The sequence below is a fragment of the Phodopus roborovskii genome, unplaced genomic scaffold (assembly GCF_943737965.1).
Source record: "Phodopus roborovskii unplaced genomic scaffold, PHOROB, whole genome shotgun sequence".
Taxonomy (NCBI): domain Eukaryota; kingdom Metazoa; phylum Chordata; class Mammalia; order Rodentia; family Cricetidae; genus Phodopus; species Phodopus roborovskii.
In genome coordinates, this window is record NW_026125391.1 from 16,559,909 (window position 1) to 16,575,249 (window position 15,341).

The 15,341-nt window shown below is 42.2% G+C and overlaps 1 protein-coding gene across 1 annotated transcript; it reads left to right on the plus strand.

Moving 5' to 3' along the window:
- The first annotated feature begins 1,798 nt into the window (after window positions 1–1,798).
- On the plus strand, window positions 1,799–8,700 carry Efcab10 (EF-hand calcium binding domain 10). The gene is made up of 4 exons (XM_051175294.1): window positions 1,799–1,927; window positions 5,908–6,072; window positions 6,175–6,262; window positions 8,623–8,700. Exons 1-4 carry the CDS (start codon window positions 1,819–1,821, stop codon window positions 8,657–8,659), a joined length of 399 nt encoding a protein of 132 aa, XP_051031251.1. The 5' UTR covers window positions 1,799–1,818; the 3' UTR covers window positions 8,660–8,700.
- The last annotated feature ends 6,641 nt before the right edge of the window (window positions 8,701–15,341 follow it).

Consider the following 15,341-nt stretch of genomic DNA (forward strand, 5'->3'; position numbering starts at 1 on the left):
CCCAGAGGAAATTTTTGCAATAGTTTCTGGAAACTAATGTTAGAAACTGCTGCTGTTGCTTTACCCAGTGATCCCTCCTTACTCCGGAGGCTGAGGCTGGGGCCTCCCTCTGACACTGCTCCTGATTCTGAGGCTCATGGCTTCCTTGATGCTGCTTCTGGGCTGGGATTTGGGCCACTCACTAGTGCTGCTCAAGGCCTGTGGCTTGAACCCACCTCTGATGCTGCTCCTGAGTCCATCCAAGGCTGGGGCCTCCCTCTGATACCCCTCCCAGTTCTCCCATATGTCCCATCCTAAAGTGCCAGCAAACCCTGCCTAAGCTCAGATTTAAGACTGTTTTATGAAATAAATTTCAGTGTTTTATTGTACATGTAAATTTCCTTCTAGTATAGAAATATAAAGCCTTAATTACATAAGACAATCACTCTTAAAATTTTCCTACTGGCATTCCTCAACACATGTCAGATTTAAGTATTAGGCTGTATTCAATGGATTAATTAATTTATCCATTCATTTATTTATTTTACTGATCTGCCTGCACCCTCACAATGCTGGAGTTACAGATATATACCTTTACAGCCTGCTGTAAATTATGAGTTTATGTTTTCTTTGTTGGTGCTAGGATTAAATCTAGAGTTGCCCTCACACTGGACTAGTGCTCAGCCTTTTTTAGCGGGGTCTTTTGGATTTGTTTGTTTGGAATTTTTGGATACTGTTGCTGGTTAGTGTTGGGGATCTAGCCTCCTGTCTTGACATGCTAGAAAATTGCTATACCACTGAGGTATAGCTTAGTCCCAAATATTTGACTCGTTGCCTTGAATTTAATAGAATAAAATAAAACCATTACATGAATTTTTGACTTGAGGGAAAAAGAATTGTCAACAAATCACTGGAACGGCCCTAAAGATACTTCAGTGATTTTGTATTTCTGTGAAGTAGTATTCTCAGCTTTGACAATTACAAAATCAAAATACCAGTCAACTCTGAAAACCTTTGCAGATGCTCTGCGTCTTGCAGTAGCCAGTATTCAGCTGACATTTAGTTCCTCAAATAAAACCAAGCACACACATGTGTGTCAGTACACAATTGCTTTCATTGCTAAGGAACAGAAAAAGATTTGGTTTTGGTTTGGTTTAGTTTGCTTTGGTTTCCAGAGGCCGGGTGGTTGCACTTCGGGTTGGCCTTGACCTTCCTATATAGCCAAAGATAGCAGTGAACTCCTAATCCCCCTGCCTCCACCCACAAGTGCTGGGTATATAGGCACCAGCACACCTGACTTCAAAGAACTGTTTTAAAATTAATTTCTTCTGACCAACAGTAAATGCAGGCTTATATACCTACACACCAAGTCCCACTTGAAAAGTGTTAAAAGGGGAAAAAGTTTAAGTGGCCAACACTCTGAAGCTCAGGATCCATCAGCTGAGACCTCCTGCCAGTAGCCAGAGCATCCCTGCAGGACACTCATCCCGAAAATGCTATTTTGGGCTCTCAGAACTGCAAGCTTCCTCCTGCCTCCCCTACCCCGTGTTCCTATCACTTACAGCCCTCATCATCAGATAAACAGGTATAGAACCGGGTGGCAGGCGGCAGGGACAGGTACCAATCCCAGCCTTGATCTATGAAAGGGTTGACACCCATCCCACAAGCGCGTGTCCTCCTGCTGGCCACACCTACACTTCAGCAGGGAAGAATGTTGTTCTGGAATGGGAGGGCGTTGATAGTGTTGAAGAATGTCACGTGACTGAATGCGGCTGAGGGGGTGGGGCTTGAGGTGCCAGGACGCTGCTTGGTCGCCTAGCAACGGCTTGGCAGGGAAACATGAACACTGAGGATAACCGGGAGCTTCAAGCCAAGGAATATTTAGAAAAACATCAGATAATGGAGCTGCTGAGCCAACTCACTAGCTTCCTCCTCTTTGTCCGACCAAGTAAGGATCTTGCCTCCATTGACTTTCGGCCTACCTCTGCCCAGGGCAAGAGTCCCCAGGCCGCCTCTTTGCTTCCCATACCCTGTTCTTCCCACTCACTCCATTCCCTGCCTTCAGATAGTGGAACCCTGCTCTTGTCATTGACTCTGTGACCCCCTCCCCCCCCCCAGCCAAACACGATAAAAGGCCTCTTGCCGCTAGCTAGGAGATGGCTCAGCGGGTGGCAGAATCTGGGTCCAGGTCCACCCTTTAGTTGTGAGCAATTGGGAAAAGACAGAACCTGAGTCTCTTCCACTGGAAAATGGAGATAATAGTACCGATCTTATAAGGGGGGGGGGGGGGAGTTAAATGAATTACAGTTAAACCAGCCTCGGCCGGCCAAGCAACAGATCTTTTCAATTCCATGGTGTCTCTAATTAGTAAGGAAACTAAATAATTGATGCATGAGCTGCCAGGCTCCTCCTGGGAAGCCAGTTTTTTTCCCTGTCATTTTTATGCATTAGATCCTTTCAAAATTTGGGTTACTTCATAAGTTTTGGTGGTATACAGTAAGAAGTTATGTTGAGGTGAAAATGGCATGGCATCCTCCCAGAGTGATTGGAGCCCACCAGCCTTCAAAATGAGTGTATAAAAACCCAAAATGTCCATTACTTCCATGGAAAGAAGCAGAAATACCACCCCAACTTGGAAAAGATGAAAACTAGTATGACCTCCTAGGGGTTGAGAAAAGTCTTTCAGAATATTTTATTTTTAAAATGTATGTTTTAAACATGTATAGGTGTTTTGCCTGCATATATGCCTGTGTGTCTGGTACTGGAGGAGACCAGGAGAGAGTCTGGAGTTACCTGTGGCTGTGATCTGGGTGCTGGTACCTGAACCAGATCCTCTTCAAGGACAAGTGCCTTTAACCACCGACCTAACTCTTCTTGCCAATAAATTTAAAACACAAATTTAGCCAAACAGTGCTGGTTCAGGCCTTTAATCCCAGCACTCAGGAGGCAGAGGCAGGTAGATCTCTGTGAGTTCGAGGCCAGCCTGGTCTACAGCGCTAGTTCCAGGACAGTCAGAGCTGTTACACAGAGAAACCTGTCTCGAAAAACTAAACCGAAAAGAAAAAGAAAAAGCAGCTTGTGTGTGTGTGTGTGTGTGTGTAATATGCTTGGATTACATTTCATTTGTTTTTTTTTCTCTGAAGTTAATAATACTACATTTTTAATGTTTTCTCAGTCTTCTGTGTATCACTAATTCCTCCACATATATCTCTGTCTGTATATATGGATATCTCCACATGTACATCTCCACGTAGATCTGCTTATACATACCTCTCTCTCTCTCTCTCTCTCTCTCTATATATATATATATATATATATATACACATGTATATGTGAATATGTGAATATTGCCCAATGTATAGTTCCCCCACATATCTCTCTGTGTGTATATATATCCATATCCATATATCTATATACATATATATATTTACATATGGATATTCCACTGTACAGTTCCTCTCATCAGGTAACTGTCATCTCTAATAACTGTGATCCTATCTCTCAGTCTTCCTGCCCTAATGTGGTCCATTACTAACTCACGTGTTGCCAGGGGTCTCAGTCTACACTTGTGTATCCAGGGTGTTCATTTTGTTCGAAGTACTGATGGAGCACACAGAACAGGAAGGAGCTCAGGATTTTATTCAGAGGCAAACAGAATACAGGCCAGAGAGACCACAGAGAGCATTGGCTGTGAGCAAGGGCCACTCAAGAGCCTCTGGTTGCTTCCTAAGGATTCTTTTCCAGTTTCGAACGGAAGGAGAGCTGTTCACTGAGGGTAAACACGAGTGTTAGTGGTTTGGGGTTCTCTCTTCTTTTATTTTAAAATCGTGTACATGTATGCACATGTGTGAATGTCAGAGGACAGCTTTAGGAGTTTGTTCTCTCCTTCTGCTATGGAGTCCTAGGTTCGATTCAGGCCATCCTTGTCAGTGGCAGGTGCTGAGCCAGCTGCCAGGGCTGTTTGTTTGGAACGAAAAGCTTGGCTATATAAGCCCTTATTTACTGTATGTGTCCTATATGGTGCATCTAATTTCAATCATACACACTTGCAATTATGCATAAGTGAAAGATTGTAAATAGGGGTTTTCTGCAAGTTCACTTTGAGGACACATTTGCCTAGCTACTCATTCACCCAAGCCTAGATGGATAAACCCACTACAACTAATTTTAGGATGCATTTGGCCACAAAAGAAGAGTTACCAAGGCTTACAATGGAACTTATAGTTCAGAGTGACCCAACTGCTTTTGTCTAGACAGAGGTGTATACACAGCTCAATGCAAAGTGCATTTTTTGTTTGTAAAGGCGTGTGTGTGTGCATGTGCGTGTGCACACACACGCAGATAATGACAGAATTATCTATAGTAAAGATTAAGCAAGGCATGATAGTACATGCCTGTGATCCCAGCATGCAAGAAGCTTAGGTAAGAGGATCTTGAGTTTGAGGTCAGCCTGGGATACATGGCGAACAACTATAAGTCAGCCAAGGATGCATAACAAGACCTTATCTCAAAACACACACACACACACACACACACACACACACACACACACACACACACACACACACACACGGGGGCTGGGAATGTAGCTTAGTTAGTAGAGTGCTTGCCCAGCATGCATGAGGCCCTGGGTTTGATCTCCAGCACCATGTAAACCATGCAGGATAACACCTTACTCCCAACTCCACATGGGGGGCAGGAAGACTAGGAGTTCAGAGCCAAAATAGGAAAATAAATAAATTCTTGTGGTGATCCTTGAAACATTTGTCTTAGTTTGGGTTACTGGTGCCGTGATGATATACCAAAATAATTTGGGAAGGAAAAAGTTCATCACTGAGGGAAGTCTGGACAGGAACTCAAGTAGAGCAGAAAACTGGAGGCAGGAGCTGCTACAGAGGTTCTGGAGAACTGCAGCCTCCTGGCTTGCTCCCCGTGGCTTGCCCAGCCTGCTTTCTTATAGAACCTAGGCCCCCCAGCCTGATCTTATAGAGGCATTTTCAGTTGAGGTTGCCTCCACTCAGATAACTCTAGCTTGCACACATCTTTGGTTGGTTTGTTTTTAGAGACATGGTTTTATATCCCAAGGTGCCTTAGGACTTCCTAAGTGGCTTAGTCTGGCCTTGAACTCTGCTACTTCCCCACTGCTGGCATACACCTAACCTTAAATGCGATTCAGAATACCATTTATAGACAACTAGAAACTTGAATATTACCAACCTAAATAAAGATACTAAACACAATTTTTGGAAGTGTGAAGTGTATTGTGGCCACAATATTGTTGTAATATGAAAAATGCAAAGAGTCCTTATGGTGGTTAGTTCCAGTCACCTTGGAGGTCTAGAATCATCCAGGAGATGGGTCTCTGGCATGTCTATTGTGGCTGTCTTGATTAGGCTTATTGGAATGGAAAACCCTGTCCAGCACGTGACATGATTCCCAGAGTTAGGGTCTTGGACCCACAAAAAAAGGAAAAGTGAGCTGAGCAGAAGCCCTCACGTCTGCTTCCTGCCAGTGGACACACAGTGACCATCTCCTGCCATCTTATGTCTTACTTCTGCAGTGATTGTCACATAACTGCTTCTGTCTTAGACATAAACATGCTGCCTCCCCAGGAGACCAAGTTTGTCTAAGACTCTGTTTCGGTCCTCTGTGTTCTCTGCATCATACCATCCCCCCTGTCTTCCTGGCTTCCATCCCCATCTGCAAATCAGATCATCCAGAAAGCTTTTTAAAAAAATCCCAGGTGCAGTCTCTGGACTGTGACACTCAGCCCTTAGAGTTAGAGTACTTCTGAGTTCAGCTACACAAATGTTCTCTGCTGTAGGGTAGGTTTCATGGAAGCAAGGCCTGCACTCTTCATCCCTGGACTATTTCTACTTGTAACAGTTTAATGTCATATAAGAATGAGTTTCAACTGTTTATTTGCAGAAAAACCAAGAGAATATTTAATCTCTCTTCTGGAACAGCTGAGAATTGCCAAGTTAACAGGCATAGGATTCCCTTTCTTCATGGAAAACTCTAACATTGTGTCGATGTTTGAGATGATGGACTCCTCTGGTAGAGGCTGCATATCATTTGTGCAGTATAAGGAAGGTCAGTGTGCCCTACACCAAGTAAAGCCATTCCGTAACTCTCTCTAGGTGAAAGTAATTCCATTGTGTACATTTTATTTTCTCCTCATTCTTGCTTTTACAGCCCTAAAAAACTTGGGTCTGTATACTGCAGATGAAGTTTTAAACGATGACGGACATATAATAACTTTGGATAAATTCAGAGATGAAGTGTAAGTTTATTTTTTAGTATTTTAATAAGATGGTATGACTTTAAGTATTAATACTATTGCCTATAGAGCACCACTACCCTTTCTTGTTTAGTGTGGGTAAGTGTGTATGGGTGTACACGTGTTTGTGTGTATGTTATGCGTGCATGCATGGCCATGGCACACATGTGGGTATCAGAGCAATCTCAGAGTTCTGGTCTCACCTCCCACCTTGCCTCTCTGTTGTTTGCTGCTGCACTGTGTATCCCAGGCTACCTAGCCCACAACCTTACGGGTTTCTCAGACTCTACCTCTCATCTTCCTGTAGAAGTGGAACTCACCCTACTATGCCCAGCTTTACGTGGGTTCTGAGGATTCAAACCGAGGCCCTCACACTTAGACAGCAAGCACCTTACCTACTAAGCCATCTCTCCACTCACCACCCACTACTTTTGAGTGAAAAATTCATTCCCTTTAATTTTCAGTAATTATGAAGTGAAAGCAGGGAAAACTCACCCCAGGGAAGGAGAGGGATAATGATAGATAGAGAGGAAGTCCTAGAGGCAGCCTCGTTCTTTTCTCATTAGTAGACATCATCACTGCAGGGCATGCCTTTAATCCCAGCAGTCAGAAAGCAGACACAGGAAGATCTCTGTGAGTTCGGGAACAACTGATCTATACAGTGAGTTCCATGATAGGCAGTGCTATATAGAGAGACACTGTCTAACTTTAAAAAAAAAAAAAAAAGGAAATCTCATCAATTCTCAAATATGAGGTGAGTAGGCCCAGTCTGCTAGAATTACTAAGGCTCTCGGTTCCACACAATAGTTGGAAAGTCTATGTATATAACATAGAGTAGGGCCAGTGAGGAAGCTGACTGGGTGAGAGCATGTCATGTGCAAACCTGGCAACAAGACTCACATAAAGGTGGAAAGGGAGAGCTGATGGCATAACATTGTCCTCTGATGTCTACATGCATGATGACACTCCCCTACACACATCATACATGCACATACAATCATAATTATAGATTTATATGACTTTAAATAGATAGAGCAGGCATGGTGACGCATGCTTGGAATCCCAGGATGTTGGGGTGGGGGTGGGGTCGCAGGAGAATCGTAAGATCAATGCCAGCCTGAGGTATAAAGCAAGCCAATCTCAGCCTCACTCTCTGAAAAAACTAGAACAGAATGTGCCTTAAAGTATTTCTATCAGAATTACTTTTTGCAAAGGAAAGATCAACAATGTAGGCTATGTGCAAGCCTGACAATTAAAATTTTTGAGATATTATTTTTGTGTTATGTGTCTGAGGGTTTGTCTAAGTGTGTTTGTGCACCACTGCATGGTGCCCGCCGAGGACAGGCGAGTGGGATGTATCCCAGGAGACCGGAGTCACAGCCTGTTGTGAGTGACCACATGTGTGCTGGGCATTGAACCTAGGTCCTCTGGAAGAACAGCCTCTTAGCAGCTGAGCCATCTCTCCAGCCCTTAGCCTAACAATTTCAGACTGAGGCGTTACAGAATTGATATCACCAAATTACTGCCATGTCAGAAAAAAAAATAGAATAAAATTTTATAGGTGCAGAAATCTTCTGGCTAGTTAAGCTTATTCTCTGAGGATTATTAATCAAGAGATCATTGCTTGGGCTGGGGATGTTGATGGAGCTCTTGCCTTGAATGAGCAAGGCTCTGAGTTTGATCTCTAATACCACACACACAAAACCTATTACTTTACGTAGTCCAAGACCAAAGGAATGTTAGAAGGAAAAAGAAAGCTTAAGATTTTTGTCTCAGGTCAAGGAGATGGCTCAGCTGGCAAAAGGTTTGTTTCGTAACTAGGAGAACCTGATATCAAATTCCCAGCTCTCACAAAACGTTGGGCACAGTTGTATATGTCTATAACCCAAGCACTGGGAAAAACAGGTGGGCCAGACAGTCTAGCTGAATCAGTGAGCTCCAGGTTCATTGAGACCTTATCTGAAAAAAAAAAAAAGGTAGGATGCAATTGAGGAAGACACTCAACATCAACTCTGGCCTCCACTTGCACAGACCCAAATACACACATAGATGCACACACACACACACACACACACACACACACACACACTCACATACACACACATCTGCACATGAATGCATACACAAATACAGTATGTTTACATAAACATACTAAAATCCCATACAGGAACCTCGTGTATCAACATAGTACTAAATTACGGATGTATGTTGTGTTCAGCTTTCTACAAAAGCTCCCCTTGATTAGCAGAGTGAAGGTCAGCAAAGACTGATCTTTGTTCTCACACTGTCTTCAGATGTCTGACTCTTATTTATAATCCCTAATTCCTGCTCATAGCTGAGTTTTCTGTTGTTTGTTTTCTTAGGAACAGGAGGATGGAGAAAATATGGTTACTGTTTTAGTGACATCGCAACTCAAGATAATAAATGATTCTACTAAAGTTTTCATTTGTTCAGTTTCATTAATCTAGAACTTTATCAGACAACTTCAATTATCCCTTTCTCAAAAAGGCACCATTTTTGGTGTTATGCCAGTTTGTCCTCCACTTGAGCAGAACCTCAACATGTTGCTGAGCCAGTCTGTAAATTTCAACATCATTTAAGGCTGTGGCCAGAAGGTGCTCGGAAACTGACTGCAGGACATCTTTCAGCAATGATGAAGAATGGATGTTCAATGGTGCAGGCTTCTTTTACACTGTTTAAGAAAACAAGAAAAAAGGGGAGGAGAGATCCCTGTACACAATGCAAATTTTAAATCAACAAATACTTCATTTGCATTGTTTTATGACTAGATCTTGCTGTGTAGTTCAGACTGGTCTCCTATTAGTAGTCCTGGGTAATTTCAACATCATGGGCACTCTGCCTCAGCCTCCCAAATGCTCGGTTTATAGTGTTTACCATAGTACTATGTAGGCTTAGCTGGCCAGGAACTCTGTGCTGATGAAGATAGCTTTGAAGGTGTAGCAACCCAGTGAGTGCCCCATTGCTCAGATGGCAGGAGTGTGCCTCCCCTGTCAGTTTCTTTTTCTCTCTGCAGGGTCCTTTTTATTTGTGATCTTGTGTTTCCGGCTGGTGAGCACACTCCTTTAAGTATCCAGTGTTTCTAGATATTGACCGAAGGTTGTCATAAACCTGCAATTATGACAGTCAGAGAACTAAAATGTCACTTTTGCAGCAGTGATCCTAGAGCTACCTATGGCCGTATGTTCAGGAACTTCCTGAGAATGAAACTAGAAATGAACTGTGGAGCAGGCATGCCTAATCTGCTCATTTACTCCAATGCCAGTTGAAATTGGATTTCTGTCACCCGAGACTGAAAAAAGTTCTGAATGGTTGGCTATTTCAGGTGTGGCATGACACAGCAACAGACAATCAGAAATGGACAGAAGACGAGCCACTGTTGTTTTCTTCTACTGCTCACAGATTATACAGCAAAGAATGTTAATGCTTTTTACTTAAAGTATACACAGTCTCAAGCATTACAAGGGTGATTGAAAAACTTTAGAAACCATTTTATATTTTCTTCTCTCATATATTAATCCCCACTGCAGTTTTCTTTCCCTCCTTCCCTTCCAGTCCCTACCCACACCTCCCCTCTCCTCACAATCCATTCCTCTCTGTTTCCCTTAAGAAAAGGGCAGGCCTCCCAGGGATTTCACCCAAACACGGCATAGGACATTACAGTAAGACTAGGCACCTCACAGCAATCTAATAAGAAGGGTTCCAGAAGCAGGCAAAAGAGTCAGAGACAGTCCCTGTTCCCACTATTAGGAGTGCCATAGGAAGACAAAGCTACACAGCCATAACATATTTGCAGAGGGCCTAGGTTAGACCCATGTCATTTTGGTCTCTATAAACCACTATGAGCCCAGGTTAGTTGATTCTTTGAGTTTTCTTGTGGTGTCCTTGACCCCCCTGTCTTATAATGCTTCCTCCCTCTCTGACTCAGACTCCCAGAACTCTGCCTAAAGTTTGGCTGAGGGTCTTTGCATCTGTGTCCCTCAATTTCTGGATGAGGTCACTTCCGTGATGATATTATACTAGGTCTATGAATACAGCAGAATATCATTAGGAATCGTTTTGCTGACTTTTTTCTTTCTTTTGCCAGTTGTATTTGGTTCTATCCAAGGTCTCTGGGCTGTCCAGCCTCTGGTTCCTGGCCCTCCAGGCACTGTCAGGAGTGGGCTCCCTCCTGTGGCATGGGTCTCAAGACGGACCAGTCATTGATTGGCCGCTCCCACAATCTCTGTTCCACCTTTACCTCAGCACACGTTACAGGCAGGACAAATTGTAGGTCAAAGGTTTTGTGCCTGTGTTGGGGTCTCAATCCCATCACTGCCAAGTCTTGCCTGGTTACAGGAGATGACTGGTTCCGGTTCTGTGACCCCCATTACTAGGAGTCTCAGATAGGGTCACCATGGTAGATTCCTAGGAATTTCCATTGCACTAAGTCTCTATCTTATCCCTGAGATGCTCCCCAATTCCAGTTGTCTCTCCTAGTACTGTCTCCCTCCATCCCCCCTGCAACTAATCCATGCTGTTCCCGTCTGCACCTGCTCTCACTCAGTCTACCCATGAAACCTATTCTATTTCCATTAATAAGGGAGATCAAAATGTTCCCCATGAGCTCTCCTTGTTGCTTAGCCTCTCTGGATCTGTGGATTGTAGCTTTTAAAGCTAATACCTACTTATAAGTCAGGCATACCGTGTTTGTCTCTATGGGTCTGAGTTACCTCACTCAGGATGATATTTTCTAGTTCCATCCTTTTGCCTGAAAATTTCATGATATTATTTTTTTAACAGCGGAGTAATACTCCATTGAGTAAATGTACTGCATTTAAAAAATAACGCATTCTTTGGTTGAGGGACATCTAGGTTTCCAAGTTCTGGCTATTACAAATAATCTGCTATGAATGTAGTTGAGCAAGTGTCCTTGTGGTATGGTAGAGCAATCTTTGGGTATATGCCCAGGAGTGGTTGGTATGATCTTGAGGCAGATGGATCCCCAATTTTCCTAGGAACCACCATATTGACTTCTAAATTGACTGTGCGGGTTTGCTCCCCCACTAGCAGTGGAGGCATATTCCCCTTGCCCCACATCTTCCCAACTATGAGCTGTTACTTGTGTTATTGATCTTAGTCATTCTGGCATGTGTAAAATGGAATCTCAGAGTCGTTTTGATTTGCATTTCCCTGATGACTAAGGATGTTGAATATTTCTTTAAGTGCTTCCTGGTCCTTTGAGATTCCTCTGTTGAAAATTCTCTGAATAGATCTGTACCTCAGTTTTTTTTAAAAGTTGGATTATTTGATTTGCTGATGTCTAATTTCTTGAGTTCTTTATATATTTTTGAAATTAGCTCCCTATCAGGTGGGGAATTGGTGAAAATCTTTTCTCATTCTGAACACCACCAGTTTGTGCTATTGATGGTGTTTTTTGCCTTACAGAAGCTTTTCCATTTCATGATGTCCCATTTACTGATTGATGATCTTAGTGCCTGCACTATTGGCGTTCTCTTCAGGAAGTTGTCTCCTGTGCCAATGCATTCAAGGCTACCTCCCACCTTCTCTTCTATGAGGTTCAGTGTATCTTCTTTTATGTTGAGGTCGTTGGTCCATGTGGACTTGAGTTTTGTGCAGATTGATAGATATGGATCTATTTGCGTTCTTCTACATACTGACCTCCAATTAAACCAGCACCATTTGTTGAAGATGCTTTATTTTCTCCCCATTGTATACTTTTGGCTTCTTTATCAAAAAATGAGAAATTCATAGGTATGTGGATTTATGTTAAGGTCTTTGATTCAATTCCATCAATTCAGCTGTCTATTTTTATGCCAGTACCATTCAGGTTTTTATTACTACAGCTCTGTAGTATAGTTTGAAATCAGGGAAGGTGATATTTCTGGAACTTCTACTGAACAGAAGAACTTTAACTATCCTGGGGATTTTTTGTTTTGTTTTGTTTTTGTTTTTCCATATGAAATTGGGTATTGATCTTTCAAGATCTCTAAAGAATTGTGCTTCGATTTTATTATCTTAAATGTTCTATTCATTTTACATACCAATCACAGTTCCCTCTCCCTCCCCTACTCCAGTCCCCCCTCGCTCCCATTCACTCCTCAGGAGGGTAATGCCTCCCATGGGCAGTCAACTAAGCCTGGCATATCAAGATGAGGCAGGACCAAGAACCTCACCCCCTGAGCAAGGTATCCCACCATAGGGAATAGATACCAAAAAGCCAGTTCATACATCAGGGATAAATCCTGATCCAACTGCCAGGGTCCCCACAAATAGACCAAGCCTTGTCTTTGAATTTTGATGTGGATTACATTGAATCTATAGATTGCTTTTGGTAAGATGGCCATTTTTACTATGCTAATCCTACCAACCCAGGAGCATGTAAGATTTTATCTTCTTATATTATCTTTAAAGACTTGAAGTTCTTGTCATATATGTCATTTACTTGCATGTTTATAGGCACACTAACATATTTCATATTTGTGGCTATTGTGAAGCTTTTTTTTTGTTTCCCTAATTTCTTTCTTGGCATGTTTATCATTTGTATGTAGGAGGTTTACTGATTTTTTTTTTTTTAGTTAATCATGTATCCAGCCACTTTGCTGAAGGTGTTAATAAGTAGTTCCTAGGTAGAATTTTTGAGGTTGCTTATTTATACTCTCATATCATCTGTGAACAGCCATACTTTGGTTTCTTCTTTTCCAATTTGTATCCCCTTGATCTCCTTCAGTTGTCTTATTGCTTCAAGTACTATATTGAGTAGATATAGAGAGAGTGGACAGCCTTGTCTTCTTCCTGATTTTAGTGGAATTGCTTTGAATTTCACTCACTTGCTGTATATTGCTTTTATTATGTTTAGGTATGTTCCTTGTATTCATGATCTCTTCAAAATCTTTATCATGAAGGGATGTTGGATCTTGTCAAAAAAGGCTTTTTTTTTTATCATGTAGTGAGATGATCATGTGTTTTTTTTTTTCCAGTTTCTTTATATGGTGGATTACATTAACAGATTTTCATATGTTGAACCATTCTGGGATCAAGCCTATTTGGTCAAGGTGGATGATGTTTTTTTAATGTGTTCTTGGATTTTGCTGAGTATTTTTGCATCAATATTCATGAGTGAGATTGGTCTGTAATTCTTTTTTTGTTGTATCTTTGTGTGTTTTGGGTATCAGAGTATATTGTGTGGAACAATTTCAATATTATCCAGAATCTGAGTAAAACAGCTTTGGGGATCCCTGATAAGCTCTGTGGAGCCTTCAAGATCAGCAAGGTTCTTCCTTCACACTCCTCTCTACCTCTGACTGTTTGTGCTATCCTCTCAGTGACTTGTGACAAACCTTGGCTGTAAAGAGATACCATGAGCACAGCAACTCTTGTAAGGAAAACATTTAATTGAGGTGGCCTGCTTATTGTTTAGAGGTTCAGTCCATTATCATCACGGCAGGGAGCATGGTGATGTGTAGGCGGACATGATGCGGTAGCTATATCTCAGAGACCTGCTCCTTCCAGGCAATAGGAAGTCAACTGAGACATTGGTTGGTAACCTGAGCATAAGAACCCTCAAAACCTCCCCCCCACAGTGACACACTTTCTCCAACAAGGCCATATTCACTCAAACAATGCCATACTTCCTAATACTGGCACTTCCTATGAGATTATGGGGGCCAGTTACATTTAAATTACCAAAATCTTCAAGGAGATGGGGGGAAAGTTGGCAGAATTTTTGAAGGAAAAAAGATTTGTAACAGCCTAGATACCTCTCAACTGAAGAATGGTTAAAGAAAATGTGATATATTTATACATTGGAGTACTATTAAGCGCTAAGAAACAATGCTATCCTAACATTTGCAGGCAAATGTACAGAACTAGAAAGAAACCATCCTAAGTGAGACAACTTCAAACCAGAAAGACAAATATACTATGTACTCACTCATAAGTGAATACCAGACATAAAGCAAGAGATACCCAGCCTACAATCCATAACCCCAGAGAAGCTTGAAACCTCTTCCAGAAACAAATGGAAGCAGATGCAGAAATCTACAACTAACCAGTGGGCCAAGCTCCTGGAGTACAATCAAAGTGAGGGAGGAGAAATAATATGAACAAAGGAGTCAAGACCATGATGGGGAAACCACAGAATCAGATGACTTGAACTAGTGAGAGATCACTGACTCAGGTCCAACAAATGGGGAACCTGCATAAAACCCAACTAGACTCCCTTAATATAGGTGACAGTGGTGTGACTGGGACAATATATGAGGCCACTGGCAGCGGGTCTAAGATCTAACTCTAATGCACAAACTGACTTAGTGGAATCCATTCGATGTGGAAAGATACCTTGCCCAGCCTAGAAAGATTGTGTGGGGTTGGAGATGTGCCTTGGTCCTGCCTCAACCAGATGATGGGACAGACTTAGTAGACTTCCCAGGGGAGGCCTTACCCTCTCCATGGAGCAGATGAGAGGGGGGAAGTTGGAGGAGTGGGAGGAGACAGGGAATAGGGTTTGAAATGTAAAAAATAAATTAATTTTAACAAAGATTTGTAGTGCTTACTAGACACAAGTTTGGATTTTAGATTATTATTTTTATTTATTCTGATAAGGCAGCATGGCCTAGAACTCATGACAACTCCTTGCCTCAGCTCCTTGAGTGCTGTGGTTACAGTTGTGTACTAGTGATCCCAGTTACACTTAGTTTAAAATACACTTTCCAGTAGGAGAAGTTACTTCTTTGCAATGTAATTGTGGTGGGTCAGGATCAGAGTTAGGGTTAAGGTCACTCAGGGTCAGGGTTAGGGTTACTCAGGGTCAGGGTCAGGGTTAGGGTCAGGATCAAGGTTAGGATTAAAACTACTCAGGGTTAAGGTTAGGTTTGAGGATAGAGTTTGGGTTAGGATTAGAGTTAAGAACAAGAAAGAAATATTACATCCCAGCAGAAAAATCCACAAGTTTAACAGCACACAGTGTCAACATTAGAAACCACACACGCTAGTGAAAACAAAACAAAATGAAGCAAAACACTGATTTATTTGTAAAAGTCATTGTACTTCTACTGCAGAAAAA

What these genes read in the sequence shown, in the direction of transcription:
- Efcab10 (XM_051175294.1), top strand. Translation starts at nt 1,819, where the DNA reads ATGAACACTGAGGATAACCGGGAGCTTCAAGCCAAGGAATATTTAGAA. An exon ending in CCTCCTCTTTGTCCGACCAA is followed by an intron (nt 1,928 to 5,907) that starts GTAAGGATCTTG and finishes GTTTATTTGCAG; the next exon opens with AAAAACCAAGAGAATATTTA. An exon ending in ATTTGTGCAGTATAAGGAAG is followed by an intron (nt 6,073 to 6,174) that starts GTCAGTGTGCCC and finishes TTGCTTTTACAG; the next exon opens with CCCTAAAAAACTTGGGTCTG.